The sequence below is a fragment of the Barbus barbus genome, assembly GCF_936440315.1.
Source record: "Barbus barbus genome assembly, chromosome: 5".
NCBI classification, from domain to species: Eukaryota; Metazoa; Chordata; class Actinopteri; order Cypriniformes; family Cyprinidae; genus Barbus; species Barbus barbus.
The window spans coordinates 26,220,618-26,239,965 of record NC_136733.1 but is presented as its reverse complement, the minus strand read 5'-3'; the positions used below and the strand labels follow the sequence as shown (position 1 = coordinate 26,239,965).

At 36.6% G+C, this 19,348-nt stretch overlaps 1 protein-coding gene across 1 annotated transcript; it reads left to right on the top strand.

The window, feature by feature from the left end:
• Nucleotides 1-12,753: 12,753 nt before the first annotated feature.
• Nucleotides 12,754-19,348, top strand: LOC306869849 (fibroblast growth factor 5-like; the record flags this gene model as incomplete). Its single annotated transcript, XM_079416775.1, has 3 exons — nt 12,754-12,970; nt 14,757-14,860; nt 19,004-19,348. The coding sequence occupies 3 exons, from the start codon at nt 12,754-12,756 to the stop codon at nt 19,346-19,348; spliced, it is 666 nt and encodes a 221-aa protein (XP_079272901.1).

Here is a 19,348-nt window from a genome sequence, read left to right as displayed (position 1 = left end):
GGTCAACACAGGAGTCAACTTTTTATTTTATTATAAAATAACAATGTAAAATAACTAAAATAATTTAGTTAAAATAATATAGTTATTTTAATTAGTTGCTTTGTTTTTATTATGAATTTATAAAATAAAAAGTGATCTTCTGAGTAAGGGGGAAAATAAACTAATTGAAGGCACTGGACCTTGGTTCAATGTGATATCAATGTAATAAGTGGACCTAAAAATAAACCTTTCCCAATCATAAAAAGCCATGAAAGAATTCAGTCCAGAATATGAGGTAATGAGCTGGGAGATGATGATAGTCACTTATACTTACAGAAGATATTTATTGCATGACCCACCCATGTTTTGTGACTGGAGTCATCCGTCCCTTCATAAGCTCCAGTTACATTTGTCACGGTATCACTCAGCACCTCTCGGTCAGGCTCAGTTTATATCCTTCTCCCATGTGGCCAACGTGGTCACCCTTGGCTAACCTAGCTGGCCCGGTTCTCATACTTTACATGTGATTGTGTCCTATGGTGAACTGCTCTTCTCTGCATCTGTCTCTTCCCCTCATCTTCCTGTTGTTCTCTAACATCTTGGCAATGTAGCCCTTGCATCAAAATAGATCTGTGATCACAGCGATCTCAAACAGTATGCATATGAGCATGGTATTTTTAGATGATTTACACTAATGCAGCGACATCCGAGATCATGACGAGAAGCATGAGAAAGCCAAATGCATGATTTATAAATGCCTATTTACTGCATTTCTCTGTGGGATATAACAGATAGACTAACCTGTGTAATTTTGCAAATCAGTACTTGTCAAATAATATAGACAGACAGACAGATAGATGTCACAGATTGAGTCAGAGACAAACACATAAGTGAAACAGGCAGGTTTATTGACAGGCTTGTGGAAGCAGATCATGATGAGCAATGGCAGGTGAGGATCAAACACTATGATCAGTTCAATGGTTCTTAGCTGTATGCTGATGAGTGATTTCTTTGCAGGGTCGTAGGAGATCAGAGATCAGGAGCGAAGGAGTACTACGTTGGAGAATCATCAGGAGATCTAGAGGTAAGTACACACTGGTAAGTCATGCACATAGAGTCTGGGGATAATACAGGGACATGAACGGTAGACCGGACAAGGCGGGAGTGTGGAGAGTGTGCTGATATAGAGGAGCTGATGAGTGCTGACAGGTGCTGGTGATCAGTGACGAGGAGATTGTGATCAGATGTGTGTCGTGACTGGGCTGAAGACTGTGATGGATCCCTGACAATAGATAAGTCGTGACGTATTGTCAAGTATGGTGACCCATACTCGAAATTGGTGCTCTGCGTTTAACCCATCCAAGTGCGCACACACAGCAGTGAGTAGTGAACAAATGCACACACACACACACACACACCCGGAGCAGTGGGCAGTCATGCTGCGGCGCCCGGGGAGCAGTTAGGGGTTCGGTGCCTTGCTCAAGGGCACCTCAGTCGTGGTATTGAGGGTGGAGAGAGCGCTGTACATTCACTCCCCCCACCTACAATCCCTGCCGGCCCGAGACTCGAACCCGCAACCTTTCGATTACGAGTCCGACTCTCTAACCATTAGGCCACGACTTCCCCTTAGATAGATAGATAAATCATTTATAATAAATATTCCATATGGAATATTTACAATGGAATAATATAATGAAATAATAATATATATATATATATTATAGACCTAGTTATGACACTGAGTGATACAGTATCATAACTAAGCCTATCATTCTCTCTCTCTCTCTCATTATATATATATAATGTTTATTATAAAGGATTTGGTGCTCTGCGTTTAACCCATCCAAGTGCACACACACAGTGTATATATATACACTCACCTAAAGGATTATTAGGAACACCTTACTAATACTGTGTTTGACCCCCTTTCGCCTTCAGGACTGCCTTAATTCTACGTGGCATTGATTCAACAAGGTGCTGAAAGCATTCTTTAGAAATGTTGGCCCATATTGATAGGATAGCATCTTGCAGTTGATGGAGATTTGTGGGATGCACATCCAGGGCACGAAGCTCCCGTTCCACCACATCCCTAAGATGCTCTATTGGGTTGAGATCTGGTGACTGTGGGGGCTATTTTAGTACAGTGAACTCATCGTCATGTTCAAGAAACCAATTTGAAATGATTCGAGCTTTGTGACATGGTGCATTATCCTGCTGGAAGTAGCCATCAGAGGATGGGTACATGGTGGTCATAAAGGGATGGACATGGTCAGAAACAATGCTCAGGTAGGCCGTGGCATTTAAACGATGCCCAATTGGCACTAAGGGGCCTAAAGTGTGCCAAGAAAACATCCCCCACACCATTACACCACCACCACCAGCCTGCACAGTGGTAACAAGGCATGATGGATCCATGTTCTCATTCTGTTTACGCCAAATTCTGACTCTACCATCTGAATGTCTCAACAGAAATTGAGACTCATCGTCATCTTCAACCGTCCAATTTTGGTGAGCTCGTGCAAATTGTAGCCTCTTTTTCCTATTTGTAGTGGAGATGAGTGGTACCCGGTGGGGTCTTCTGTTGTTGTAGCCCATCCGCCTCAAGGTTGTGCGTGTTGTGGCTTCACAAATGCTTTGCTGCATACCTCGGTTGTAACGAGTGGTTATTTCAGTCAAAGTTGCTCTTCTATCAGCTTGAATCAGTCGGCCCATTCTCTTCTGACCTCTAGCATCAACAAGGCATTTTCGCCCACAGGACTGCCGCATACTGGATGTTTTTCCCTTTTCACACCATTCTTTGTAAACCCTAGAAATGGTTGTGCATGGAAATCCCAGTAACTGAGCAGATTGTGAAATACTCAGACCGGCCCGTCTGGCACCAACAACCATGCCACGCTCAAAATTGCTTAAATCACCTTTCTTTCCCATTCTGACATTCAGTTTGGAGTTCAAGAGATTGTCTTGACCAGGACCACACCCCTAAATGCATTGAAGCAACTGCCATGTGATTGGTTGATTAGATAATTGCATTAATGAGAAATTGAACAGGTGTTCCTAATAATCCTTTAGGTGAGTGTATATATATAATGTTTATTATAAATGATTATCCATCCATTTAGAACATTATTTTTTTTAAATCATGATCATTTTTAATAAAAACCATTAACTCTCCCCCTTTCTTCCCATGTAGAAGCAATCTGTCACTCAACAGATATGAGATCCCAGCAATTTAGCAAACAACAACTAGCCAACAATCCAAATAATTCCCAGTGGACACATTGGGCCTACATTTTTTTTTTTTCTCTCTTTTGAGAAGCAGTTTCACTAAGATACACATCACAATAGGGATGAAAAGATGAAGGCAAGTTCCTTTCCATGCAAACTTTAATACTTTAATAAATGAGCCAGTAGTTTGATATGAGAAAGTTCATATGAAAGTTCATGAGTGGTCAGAATTGCAATGAATATTATGAAATATATGAAATATTATTAAATGTAACTATGCCACAGTTAAATACATAATTAACATCAGTAATCTAAATGTGTTTGTTTGAACCTCTAAATTGTCTTCAACAGTTGCCTGTTTATTCTGTGGATTAGCTATGATTGTGTCATTGCTTACCATTGGTTGCCTCTATCTAGATTCTATATGAACAACAGGCTGCTTAAGTTATTTTAAAGCAGGACACATTCAATCTTCCTCCGCGCTGACATGGACAAATTTACACTTAGCGTTCACTTCAAAGATGAACAGATCCGCTTTATAGACATGGTTTTGCACTTAGCATGCTCTCTCAACTGTTTGTACCTGTCTTCTGTGCGTCTGCCTTGCAAATTCTAAGCATTGCTGAGAGTAATAGACAGATCTGAGAGCAGACGAGTATTTAAGCTGCACCTGTCCTTCCTCTTCAAACTTCTGTCCTTCATGGGTCATACACAAAATCTTCAAGTAAAGAGAAACAGATCATCAATTGATTTTAGGCATCTTCTGCTGATTCTCTTTTCTTGCTTATTCAGTATACCTTAAATATATGTTTTTTCTAGGCTATTTTTACTTTTTATATTAAAGGGATAGTTCACTCAAAAATGAAAACACAAAATCCTGTATAATTAACTTTCCTATGGGAAACACACAAAAAAATACGTATTTTGAAAAGTTCTTTTCTTCATGTATTGTCGGACAAAAACAGTTGAAACATTCTTCAAAATATTATTTTGTGTTCCACAATAAAAAGAAAGTCAACGACACGAGTAAATGACAGAAATTTTATTTTTGGGTGAACTATCCATATTAAGTAAATATTAACTATTAAGTGGTTTCTTCCTACTATAAAAAAATAAAAGGTGTAGAACCAATTTTCACTCTACTGTATAGTATATTCTATAGTAAATTTCACAAATAATTACAAAGAAATGGTAAGTACCATTGTGAAATTTTCAGTTTTAAAGTTTTAATGACTGATATACAATTTTATTTCCTTATAAAATGTAATTTCTTATAAACAGTCAATTTTACAGTTCATGCCTGGTAAAAGAATGATATTAATATGCTGAAAATGAAATTTTAGTGAATGGATTATTCATGTAACTGTATCTTTGATGCTTATGGATCTGCACTTTTTTTTAAGACATATTTATCTTTTGCATGCATATGAAATCAAAGCAAAGTGCTCGTTCACATTCCATAGTTACAGTTATACTGAGCATGCAGGTGTCAGTAGCTCAGCCGCTAGCAATGTCGGACACAGCTGTTGTTCGCTCTGCTAATGCAGCGTTGTGAACCACAATCGAACATAAATTATGCAACCGCACAAAAGATGTACCATTAATACAGACACACATTGTCGTTGCTGGGTCATGCCAGGCCGTGATTTATATGTCATCAACAGGAACAAGCTGTATGCTTTACTAAGGCAGTGTACAGGTCACACATTTTATCTTGACTACCACCAGGTTTGTTGTTGTTTCTTGCTCTGGGTCATTTGTCACAGTGCACAGGGTGCTGCTCTAAGAGAGAGGCCACTTTAAGCGCAACGGTAAAATATAGGCCTTCGGAAATCCACTGTAAAACTATACGGAACTAATCTTTCAGCACTGTGCAGGCATTTCAAGTGTCCAACTCTGATTACTGCGCCTTGAGCCAAAGCAGTCAGGTAGGCCTGAAAGTGGATTTATGCTATGGGAAGTGCACAGGAAACTCCCTGTTGATTAGTGAGGGGGGGGGGAAATGGTGACTGTTTGTTGGTTTTACTAGATAGGAATAAGGTCTAGAGAGGGGGGAGGATGGGAAGACTTCAAAAGATGCATTTCTCTAGTACACAAGAGGGATAGGACTTCACATCAGAGAGTCCAGCAATTTCCGTAGTCTCAACTATGACCTGAAGGAATGAAGCCTGGACCAAAAGCTTGACACTCAAAGGAAGATGCATTGAGCACAGAGAGAGGTAGATGTAGATAATGTATTAGAAAAAGGCTGTTGTTGAGCATTAGACGTTTTTCAGAAGCTAGGTGGTCAATGAGAAACAAACTCTCAGAGAGTTTTGGCTCACATCAAAGCATACTGTTATTAAATTTTTAATAATAAATTATAATCATTTTTGTTCAGATTTCTTAATATAATGTGGTACAGAGTAAATTATGCATATGCGAAAATATGCACTTATATGGCTTGATTACTGACACTCTTCAAATACAATGTATCTAAATAAATATCTGAGAAATTTTAAATATTACATATTACAATAATTTATTATACTTATTATGTACCTTATTTTGTTTAATTATGATTTATTTAAAATGACACAAATATGTAAAATACATTTACAAATAAAAAAATTTAAAAATGTATTTTACATATTTAAGAGAAAAACTTAAGGTGGGAGTCATCTTGGCACATATATGAAGTTATACACACACACACACACACACACTAAATGTTATAAAATGGCTTGTTTTGTCTGTATTGTGTATAATTGATGTATATTAATAATGAATATAAAATGTCTAAGCACTTTCAAAATAATTACATATTTATATTTTAATATATTTATAACTATATTATTATACATATGTATAGCTATGTATGTATGTATACACATACAGTATTTGTCAAGTAAAATGTAATGCCATTTTAAATTGTACATTATTGTGCATAAGAAACATACATTGCAATTACACCAACTTATTGAACGGCAACTTCAACCAACTTATTAAACTATTATATAACTATTAAGGTGAATGATGCATTTAATTATCCATAAGGAGATGCTGCAGTTACAGTACATAAAGGCAAATAACACTCACTGACACTTTTTAAAAGTACATTGGTAACCTTTTATTTACCTCTGACTGGGGTGTCTATCAAGGGGGAGGCAGAGTTTACCCTGTTCGTTTTTATCTTGCCAAATCTGTCAGTAGGTATACTGATGGCTCTACACTGACAGCGATTTCACTGCTCACTGACAGGCAGCTCTGTCTGTAACAAGTGAACAGGTGCTTCTTTGTTCCTCACCAAATGCCCTCGGACACTTTGCAAAAACACAGCGGTGGCTTTCTCACAAATGAATGGGGTACTACTTTGTCCAAAGCAAATGTTTAGATCTATTACCGATTAAATGCTTGGCTGATCCATGGGCTGTTTTGAAAAGACAAAAAAGTGTTTTAAATGCGTGGCCATTTCCACATCGCCTCATGCTCCAGCTCTTAGGAATGGGAGGAGGGAATAGGGTGAGAATCTTTGACCCTTAGAGTACAGCTCAAAAATGGGTCTCTGGTTTGAGGAAACCTCTAGATTGAGAGCAAAAACCTTCTCTCCTGTTCCGCCTTGCTGCGGTGGAATGTTTCAGATGACTGTAGGCACGTTTGCAAAAGACTAAGGCTGAGAAAGTGGTTCAGGGGTCACAACACATACATAACTTGATTGTTATTTCAATAGGGAAATCTACACGAATCATCAGAGAAACACCCTCAAGCAAATGGAAATCCCCTTGTCACGTCGTGACTTAAAAATAAATATCAATGATTCCCAAATCAGCGGCTGTAAAAGGGCTTGTAAAATAACACTAATCACACGTAGAGGAAAATCAGAAAAGAGTTTCTGCATGTTTTACGGAGGTAAATTTAAGACTTTTTAAAGACCTTTATCAGACTAAATAAAGACAATTTAAGGAATAAATTGAAGGGAACACAAATCTTCCTCAATAATTATTTTGCTTTCCATTGAAAATGTCAAATCAAGGTACATATATAGCAAAATGACACAAGAAGTTGTCTTGTTTTCTAAAATATTTTTTAAAATGAAGTAGATTTATGATTAAAACAAAAACATGCCCGTGGGCTCAGAACATAATTCAACTTTCTTCAATGGGAAAACATGTTTTCACACCCCATTGACATTTTTGTTTAGTTTTGTTTTAAGCATAAACTCAGAATTTTGTTCAGTTTCTAAGAAAACAAAATGTTGTATCTTTTCGAATCTCAAGTGTTTAGATATTTGAACTGGAAAACAACACAAAATAGTAAGGAAGATATCATTTTTTTGCTGTGAATGCAACATTTACACTTTTTCTCGATTGCAAAAACACTATAACCAGGCTTTTGAACTAAAATTTCAAAACCATTATGCAATTTTTTTTAAAAAGCACACCCATTTCCCTAAACTATAAACACTATTCCCCTGCTTTAACACATGAGTCAGATTTGGTGACCCGTTACTGCAAAACTCTACACAAATCCTTACATTTCTCAGTGCTTACACCATGTGGTCATTTAGAAAGCACTAGCATTCAATATTGTTCACTCAAGTCTGCACAGTTTGAGCTCAATTAACACACAATTACCCAAATTTATCACACACCAATCAGAACCTTCGATGGAGATAAAAGGGCCAAAGTCAGCTTACAGTTTTTCTCAGTGGTTTTGGTGCATTTTTCAGATCAGAAATTAAATTCTCAAAACTATTTGTTCAACCTCCACATCATCTAGACACTGTGCACATCATAAAAAGTTGCAATTGCTTTGGTATATTCACGCAGTTGATTATGTACATTTGTCTTCAGTTTCCTACATTATCAATTGCTATTGTCATGCTGCTCAAAATGAATCAAATAGTCCTCTGTGCTATAATCTTAACCCTCAAAACATCTAGTCGTTAGTTCATTGTATAAGTCATTACGGTAAATGCAAAATGGTTGATATAGTTGTCATACAGTTTTTCTCTATTGCTAACACAAAATTCATTAAACAATTCACCATTTTCTCACAACCATAAGCACAATCGCAAAACTACACACTAACTTGTGCAAACTTCAAACTTCCGGGTCAAAGTCAAAAATTTTCATCAAAAACATATTCTCTTTTGTCAGAATCTTATCTTTGGCCTCAGATGACACACAAAGCTGTCAAATAGACAGACTATTTTCCTGACTAGTGAACACTAGTGAGATCAATTCAAAACACTGTTACAAAAATCTCCTTTTGGGAAACAGGAAACATCTTTCAATGACTGTTACAGTCTGCAGCATAAACAGATCGGTGCAGATAAAGTTAAATTCAGCAATCAACTTTAAGAAAAGTTTACTTTCATTACACTACTGTAAAGTTCTCTTACAGTAGATGAATAGCACTAGATACATTGTACTTGAAGAGTGTCAGTAATCAAGCTATATAAGTGCATATTTTTGTACAATCTTATGTACAATTGGGTCAAATGAATCAGTTATAGTGCGCTAGCAATCGAGAAAAACTGTAAGCTGTCAAGCATAATTCTACACATTTCTATCAGACTTTTTATAAATTTGCCATGAATTGTTCAAGTGAATCTTGACTTTCACTAATGAAGAGAATATAGATCAACCGATGACAAACCCGTTCTCTGAAATAGCTGAAAGGTACATCTCAAGAACCTTCAATTGGAAAGCATATATAGACAGAGAATAAAATAAGAGTTACAAATTCTGACAGTGAACTATCTCGTTTATTTTCGCCTTTGTGCCCATATTTCACAATGACGTTGTAATGTTTTTTTTGTTGTTGTTTTTTGTCAGACCACTTGTAAAAGTGTAATTGTGAATCCTATCCAGTCTTTTTCAATCAATATCCCACATACAATAATGTGCAAATCTGAAGAGGAAGAGTAAGAGGTGTAGGAGGAGTATGGAGAGGAAGACCCCGCTGCCTGGCCAGGGCCAAGACTGGATGCTGAGGCAGTATAATTGTTTTTGTTGTTATTTGCTGTTTTGTACTGTATACAGTACATTAAATGAAGGAATAAAACACTTGAATGCATATATTTGTTGCATTCATGTGAAAAGGTTTTCTTTTGGAGGGAGGAGGGGGGCACAAGCAACACGTATTACCAGTTTTTGTAGTATTGTTTTGAATCTCATCAGTGTGAAAGACTGTGTTGTAGTGTGTGATTTTGAGAGTTTGTGTGTCATGTCTGACAGCAAAGTTTGTTTTTTCAGCAAGATTGGATTGTTTAGTGGAGAGCTTCATTTTGAGTTTGGGGAATTGAGTTAGAAGTTATGGATTTGTGTTTAGAGTTTTGCACAAAAAAATAAAAAAAAGGCATAATTTCAAGAAATGTGTTTAAGCAACTGAGAAAAACTGTAATGCCATGAAATATTGAATTTAAGACTTTCCTCACCTAATAAGACATTTTAAGGCCTTAATGTGTGGAAATGCAAATTAAGACTTTTAAAGACCTTTTCGAGACCCCAAGAAACCCTGAAGTAATTTTTCATTCTTTAAATGTAAATACTTGCCCAAATGCATTATGATGTATTTTTTCCTATTTGCACATAGATATTAACTTCCACATGATATGTTAAACCATAGCAAGTAATATAATAATTCATGTAATATTTGCTTATAAAAACCTTTTAAATTTACTGTACATTTGATACAGCTTCTAAAAGCATCATCTATCAAAGAGGAGACTCCATAACGACAGTACAACATTATTGCCAAAGCGTGCGAGCTAACAACCATCAGCCAACAGACAAAATTATTGAGTATAATCTTTAAGTGGACCAAACAGTCCCAACACTGTCCAGACGCCGTCACTCATGGCAGTACCTGAAAACTCATCTCCTCCCCTGTTACTCTAAAGCTTAATTTACAGATAATGATCGCTTGTGCCAAAACAATAACAAATGATTCTTCCCCAAGAGAGAAAATCCTGCATGATACTACAAAGTTGTTAAAAGCCAGGATCATTGATGAATCAATCAGGATCATCAGTGTTTATACTCATCTGGGGTATTACCTCATTGCAGTTACTGGAGGGTCCAACACAAACAAATGGCCTTTACAATTTGGGAGGTACACATTTCTGCGCTGTTTACATTAAAGTGATCAATCCGTGTTGTGCAGCAAGTGAAAAAGACATCACAGACCTCCATGTCTCAGCCATTCATCTAGTGATTAAGATCGTAAAGTTTTCAGGACACATTCCTTTCAAATTACTGAAGGCTGCCAAAGCATCTTAAAGGTAACTTAAGATGCTGTGAGCAAAATCTACAAATGCTCTAGGATCATGCAAATTCATGCATGTAAGGCATTAAGAGCATTTAGCATGCATATTTATATGAGCCTTGCCGTCTACAAAATAAATTGCATGCTTGACTAGTTCAGCTTTGAAAATATTCATGAATATACATTAAATAACTCTTGTGATCTATGTGTACATGTATTTGTGTGTATATAGACTTCCTGTCCAGGTTTTAAATTCATATGTTTTAGACATTTTAAAAAGAACATGAAATTCACACTGTGCTGTCCTTAAAGCAGAAAATGTGTAGTGCTGCTTTTCGCTCTGCAGGTAGCTGTACTGAAACAACTGGCCTGGACACCACTATTGTTTAATTTAATAGAGAGATAATAAAGGAAAAACTGAGAGGCTTTCAAAGGTCCTAATAAAACTGTAACATACTGGTTATTTAAATAATACATTTTGTTTCATTCTGTGTTGTCATTAACATGTGCTACAAATTAATCCATGTTACACACAGTTTATCTTATGGTGAGTCACAAACTGCCACAATTTTACCTGTCATTAGTTTTTAAAATAGCAAAATTTCCATTTAAGGATGATCACAGTGATAATGTATGTCACTAAAATTATTACACTGCATGCACTCACTGTCCATGTCCTCACTTTATACAAAATAAAATATAGATGTTAAACGTAAGAGAATTGAAATAAAATTATATAAAAGAAACATTAATATATGTCCTGACTAAAAGTAAAAAAATAAAAAATAAAGAAAAAAATAAATCCTCTTTTTACAAGATTTCACAGCTGCACGCGTCAACACTGGATATTAATGAATACATTTAATATGAAAGTCAGTCTTCATCCTGAAGGTCCTCTATCCAAAAATAACTGTATAGTTGTATATTTTTAAGTTTGTTGCTTGATTGTCCCATGAGGAGTCAGTGCTGAGAACTTTCAACAATAATGTCTGTGATAGACGCGTTCACGCTCGTGCGCGAGGATGAGCTAAACTACAGCGCTACATGAGGACCTATACGCATTCTAGATAGACAGCTCTCTTCCAGTCATAAATTAGTTGTTTGTCCACCCAGTTGTATATAGCCTATATTTCCTCGTGCGTAAAATGCTTAAAGAGTCTGTATTTGGTATGTGGTCCCTTTACGTGACGCTCTTTTCTCTGATTCATATATTCAGAAAAACATAGAGCCTCTGATAAACACGTTTGCAGTAGGCTATTAAAAGTTACTTACATTTGTTATGTGGGGTTTAAAGTAAAATATATCTATAGGTGGGATCTGTGTAAAACATTTTTATTAGGCCTATATTTTATCAGACACAAAATCCTTTATTAATAAAAAAATAAAAAAATAAAATAAGCCGTGAAGAGATTTTGCTGCAACCTTTACCCCAATTAAAAGTCCAACGGTGTAACCAAAACGCAGGAGGACAAAAAACAAAAAACAAAACATAAAATACTGTTTGTCAAGGTCATGAAGTCTATAATAAATACTAAAATATTTATTGGCTACATAGGACCTTATGTAGGCTATGTATGTATGTATGTATGGATACATGTAAGTAGGTACCTATGTATATGTATTTATTTATTTATTAATTACCTTTTTTGAAAATGTACATGTTGTTGAAGTCAAATGGAGAATATAGATTTGTAATCACCTTGGAAAATATCTGAAAGCTTGTTTTCAAAAAAAGAAAACATAGGCAATGTGAAAGAAGCATATTTTGTACTTTCTACCTCATCATGGTTACTCCACTTGACATTAAATGCATTTTTTTCTGAAGCTATACAGTATAAAGTTTATTTTTTTTATGGCAAACACGTTCAAAACACGACTACAAGTCTTACGTTTCTAACTTGCCACGTGTTTTAAACTAGATTCCTAACATATGTCTCCGTTTGATCACCTCGAACATCATTAATTGTCACTGACCCATGTTAAAGTATAAATAAATAACTGCACATTCCTCTCCTTGGTCAGAGACGCGCTGTTTGGAGTTACATCTCCAACGATATATAGATCTCAGGACGGTTTGAATGTTTCGTCTGATATAAATTGAGGATGAGAGAGAGCGTCCCGCACATCTCAGGCACGCATCAAGCAGTGAGATCATTTGTGATATAAATATCTCTTTGCCAGCAGATCTGCTCCAGCTCCTGCAGCCGAGGGTAATGCCCACCAGTGAAACAGAGCGCTGGAACAGCAGCAAAATGCTGGAAGTGGCCTAGCACGCTCACAGACAGCTATCTGGAAAGAATGAACGTTCCTCTCCTGCTTTTACTCCTCTTTCAGTTGCCTCGCTCTGCAGTGCTTGCGGGATCTGAACGCGCGTATTTGGAGCACCAACTTGTCGAGGAAGGGCGCGTATCAGGGCGCAGGACTGGAAGACTGTACTGTAGAGTTGGAATAGGCTTCCACCTTCAGATTCACCCAGATGGAAGAGTCAACGGGAGTCACGAACCTAATCCGTTAAGTAAGTTATTATTTACCTATCTTTACGGACATGTGGAGAGCTAAATTCAAATTAGTGACTGATTGAGCCTTTTTTCAAACTTAGTATGCCTGCACAGTGTTCGATTATGATTTTCCGATAGAAATAAGTTTACCAATACTCAATACGAATGAAATTGTGCTAATTTACATCCAAAATGAAGATAAATTATTCAAATGACCAAATAGAATCTAAAAATGCTTTAATGGCATGTATGTTTAAACAGTTTTGCATAATAGAGAAGGTCCTTACAAGTTACAGAGACAGACTCTTATTGATGGGCTGTGCAAAAACACTTACTGGCTGAAGTAGCTGTTATTGCAGATTGATCTGACTGAATGAATGATAGTGCTTCCTCTGGTTGGAGTCTCTTGTTTGGAGCGGATGTTTATTTACAGGTATGGGAACAGGTGCAGCGGCTGAGATCAGAATGCCAGTGAGCCGAAAGCTGGAGTGAGTGGCATCATTAACATGCCATGCACTAGATTTCTGTTAATGGTTGAATAGCTGGGTACACATACCATAGTACTAGGTCTATTTAGAGAGTCTACTGTCAAACAGATGATCAAAATTAGATTAAAGTAAGAAGGACTTTGAGTTTCGCTGTGGGTGTTAAGTCCATGTGCCAGACAGAATATTTAGAAAGCAAACATCAGACCTGAAACATCTCTCTGAAGGAACACAGCCTAACCAATCTAATTTTTAATGTCAATAAACAGTAATGAATAATAATGCCCTAAATATTAAAAAGATGCATGCTATATCCAAATGCCAGTCAGTTTTTATATTAATCTATCAACTCTTATATGTAGTTCACTTTTGTAAAACCACCTCAGAATATATTATTATATGTATGATTAACAGCGGTAACAAACAGGCTCTTTAATATCAATAAAAAAGCTTATTTCTGGACCCTATATGGACCCTATCACTACACACACATTAAATGAAGAGCAGCCAAACTTGTAGGACTGGCATTGGGAAGTCATGTTCATTTTTCTGGTGGATGATTTTTTATGATGTTAGTGTGTTTTACAGTATGCGTTGCAGTGGTTTCTCTATTCTTCTGTACATATAAAAGGATCTAATATCCTGACTAATATAAAAGAAGAAAAAAAGACTAGAAAACAGGCTATATAGGCTATATACGCACAGTCGGTGTGTGGTGTTAAATGTATTTATTAACAGATGTGACTCAGATTGTACATTGTCCTGTACATACAACAGTAGAAGGAGGGGATAGAATAATGTTTAACTGAACTCATCTATCTTGCTATAGCATTCAATAATACTTGTAACCAAAATGTCAGAGAACAATAGATTTCATATTGTGTCTTTAAGAATTTTATGTGTTCTCTGAATTTCTGTGTAATATCTCCTGCTTTTGACCTGCAAGATATAAAGCTAAAAACACTTGATTTTTTTATTTTATTTATTCTCTGCCATAATTTTCCAACCATACAATACCCATATATACTGCCCTTTTTAAAACATGAGAGAGGTTGATGTAAGTCATGGCATCAACTAATAATGCATCGTGCCATACATATGTCAATGACATGGTAGACAACTTGCATATATTACCTGAACCCACATTCAAAATTCAATTGTGACTCTTTGGTTAAAGAATGCAATCATCATTCTCTTTCATAACCAAACTATTATGCTTCTGCTTGTGTGTGAACATGGCCATTGTTTGACCTTTGACACTTAGGACATAAAGGTCATCAGTTGTCACTGCAATTGTTGTGTTTTTTTCGATCTGTAGGTGTGCTGGAGCTGTTTGCCGTGTCCCAAGGGGTCATAGGGATCCGAGGAGTTTTCAGCAACCGATTTCTAGCCATGAACAAGAGGGGGAGGCTTCATGCGACTGTAAGTCTGACCCAACACAATATAAAGTGGATGCAAACCAATCCAAATATGCCGAACAAAAACTCCCCATACACACTTTTGAAGGAAATCTCGGCTTACTGTGATATTTGTGAGCCTCTGCAAATTCTCTCAACAAAGACTTGTACAGCACAAAGCAGTAGAGAGACACACTGAAGATTCAGAGCAATCTGGCTTTGCAGGGATGTGGGCTGTTTGATAGAAGGCAGAGCTTATTAGCATGTGTTAATGGGAAGAGCAGATTAAAACGAGTCTGGGGTAGTTGATAATCTTGCAAGGAAGGGAATCAATATGTGTGTAAACAAAGTTGGACAGCTTTAAGGGCACTTAGCATGCAAACAGCAAGAACTGGGACTTATGCAAACAAAGCAACAGTATTTGGAACTCTAATCTGTATTCATATAGCTTTAAAATTAGAATTTTTTAACTTTCCCATAATATCAACTGTCTTTGTTTCCAATTTGTTTCCCCCCAAAGGAGAGAGAGAGAAAGAGAGAATTATATACATTACATGAATTATATACATTTAATTAATCAAAAAAACAAAAACAAACAAACAGTAAAACAGTAATATTGTGAAATATTACTACACTTTATACTGCATATAATAATATGGTTAATATTTCAGTTGAAAATGTGTTTTCTTAATATCTTTGATGAATGTAAAGTTCAAAAGAACTGTATTTATTTGAAACAGAAAAGTTTGGTAACATTATAAATGTCTTTATATATATATATATAAATTGTTCTATACTTATGTGGACCCTACTTCACATTAATGTTTTACAATTTTACAAAAAGGGGCGGATAATAAAGTAGTCTGATAAATCTGAGGATTAGCCTCCGAAGTCCTGCAGACATCATCTGTAATTAAAGCAGCTGCAGCGGCTCCGTCAGACTTGAATTGGGTTTCATTTCCTCAGACCAGTTACAGTTGCACAGGCTTATTTAATAGCTGTCAGCTTGGGTTTTAAACCCCAAGCACTTCACTTCGTAGACAAGTCGGCCTAACCAAAGGAGTATCAAATGACTTACCGTCTGATTTTTGTTGCACTGTCTGTCATATTTAATATTTAGATGTTTTCATAGTGGCAATTTATTGCTGCGATAATGGCAAGGAAGACAGATGTACAATATGCCTTGTGACCTACCCAGCAAGCTATTACTAACATAATCTTTGCAAAGCTTAAGAGGTCACTGCATTTATTAAGAAAACAATAGCGAGCGGGTGAGAAAGCAAGAAGGAAATGGAGATGCAACCATCTCCCATTCCATGAAACGTGGATTGCTCATGAGCCAGAGATGTGACTCAAATGTAACTTTGCTCACATGGTCTAAAGGTAAAGGAAACAACTCTGAATAATACAGCAACACTTACGAATCGGAACAAATCTGCCATGCCAAGATGTAATTACTCGTATCTGTCTCTGCAACGCTATAATAACTCAATGCTGGTGGTGCAAGGCTGAACAGTGGAGCTACCACAGTATGGGAAATCTTGAGAAAGGATTGTTTGTGGATAATATTCACAAAGAAAGCTGTCAGAGAACAGACACAGGTCAAACAGCTGTGCAAGTTCATGACTTAACAATAAAGTGTCTACTGCTTGCACACACCCGAACAGACATATGGGATTTCTTCTATCTCTTCAAACATGGATCGAAATAACCCCCAAAAAATGTCATAAAAGGATATATCCTCAACAGCTGGCTGCTGTTTAAAACGGCGGTCCTAAAGCACATCCAGAAGACAGAAACCATGTACCCTAATCAAACAAACGTTCAGATGTCTTGGGGGCAAATTACCACATTTAGGGGCGAGAGCCCATGTGAAGTTATGGTGGGTCAAGCTGTGACTGGCATGTTTAGAAAATATTGTAATGGCACCATTTACTGCTTTGCTGCACTCTTCAGCAAACCAGAACAGTTTTATTATTTCAGAGTTTGGGAATTATGCAAGATCTCTTACTTGGGACTGACCCTCATTCAATTCATGATATAGTTTCCCACCAGATGTATTTTTAGAGAGTGAGGCCAAAATTCTTAATAATGTTGGTTGTGTACAGTTGTTAATATAAGCTGCCTGTTTACAAACTACTAACAGTATTCCCAAAAAGTATTTGCACATATTCATTTCTAATAAACTATGTTTTGTGAAAAATGTAATACCATGCAAACACATTCATACTTTTTTACCCAAATATAAATGTAAATGAATATATAGAATTCATTGCCATAGAAACACAGGGCAGCTTTTTTTGTATCAGCGGTGTTGTAGTTAAGTCTTTACTCAGATTCGGATGAGCTGGTCTCAACTACAACACTGCGTATCAGATATACCTACAGAGGAGTCACATTCGACAGAGAGCCAGAGAAGAGACAATAACAGACCAGTAATAAAGTAGTCTTATCTAAGTTTGCTTCATGCCTGCTATCTAGTGCTGATTTGACCAAATTCATCTAATTGAACTATCGAAGCTTTGGTCAGATATTTAAAAACATTTACTAGAGAGAGATCTAATGGATGTCTGGTCTTGTCAGTGTATGGCTACATTTCTGAAAGCCTACCTAAGGAGAGAGGCTTGCACATAACCATAGATTGCCTACAAACAAGCATGTGTCCTGCTTTCCTGCGCCCTGGAAGGATAAAGTTATTTCATAGCCTAATGAGTTTTCAGCCCACACAAACAAAGCTCTGCTTCTGTCAGTCACCCCAGTCTTTGATTGGAAAGTCAGTTTTGATGACTTTGAGCTAGGAGATAAAAGTAAGACTTGCAATTATTCTGAAACCCCCTCAATGCTTCATTCTGGGTCTCGGTGTCTATAATCTGCTTGCTGCTTTTCATTAGCTCTCTTTATGAGGGGCTAACTCAATCAGGCCATAAAGTGTTCTCTCTCTAGCAGCTGCTAATGTGGTATCCTACAAAGTGTGTGCACAGTAATTACTTATTGTGTGCCCAAAGTGTTAAAGCTTTATTGATGTGCTGTGGCACTGTCTATTGCTGAGGTAAAATTGAAGCACAATACCAAAGCTGATCACTTCCGTATACAGTTCTGCTCGTAAGTGTACATACCCTTTGCAGAATTTGTCTTTTTTTTATTGCCTTAATGAAGCTGCATAAATTAAGATTCAAGCTGTGCATTAGGACATGGTCCTACAACTTCTTTCATTTCCCAGCATTTTCTGCACACATGGTTTTTCCCACAATGTCATCCAGCTTTGCCACTCAGGCAAATATATTGAGGGACACATACACAACTACATAAGATGCAAATTGTCATTATTGCTTAAAGAGAATATTTTAAGTAATTCAATTTTAGAAAAATACATTTGTAAAAGTTTATATTAAAATATAACATTCTTGTGGAATTTGTAAAAACAATATCTCTTGTGCAGCATCTTCGGGACAGTACTAAAATATGATTTGATTTGAAAGGTTTTACCTATTCTTTTTTAAATGCTACAGATTCTGCAAGGGATATGTAAACTTATAAGCACAACTGTAATGGTTCTTATTTGTTTTAGTTGGATCTATACTGTATATTTAATACCATATTTTTCCTGTATTGTTCTTTCAATACCATTATCACCATCATTATCCTTGCAATACAGAAAATTAAAGCTCATAGACATTCATTATGCCTTTTCTATTTCTCAGTCTATAAAATTTATTATGAAAATCGAGCTGGAAAAGAACTACATGTCTGGTACACTGATAATGTCCTCTGGTGTTGTGTGGTATCTACTATAACACAAACTGCTACTCTGAATAAAGAATAATTATTTAATTCCATGGTGAAGTATGCAACAATGATCTATTTATTTTATTTGTAGGCTCACATTAACAAACTTGCTGAATAACTCGCAGAAAAAAAACTAGGAATAGTAAAAGTTATTATCTCATTTGAAAGTAAGATGTAGAAATAGTACAGGAAACCATACACTAAATAAATACCATTGCAGATGGACTCCGGCCGAAGTACAAACAAAGTGTTGAAAGCCAAGATTCAAGACATATTAACATGACCATTAACATGCACAGGAGTATCAGTATCAGACTGAACAACTTGTTGGTTTTCTATCTTTGTATCTTTTCATTCCCCCTTTTCCTGTCCTTTTCCCCAGGAGAGCTTTACAGATGACTGTAAGTTCAGGGAGCGGTTTCAGGAGAACAGCTACAACACGTACGCCTCAGTGATCCACAAGAACCATCGCACTGGTAGAGAGTGGTTCGTGGCACTTAACAAGAGAGGTAAAGCAAAAATGGGGTCCAGTCCGAGAGTGAAGTCACAACATGTGTCTACACATTTTCTGCCGAGGATGAACTCACATGAAAAGACTGAACAAGGATTCACAATAACAGACAAAGAGCAGGAAAAACAACCACATCCACCAACACCCTCAATAACGAAAGTCTCAAAGAAGAATCGACCAGTAGTCAAATACTGGCCCAAGTTTCGATTCGGATAA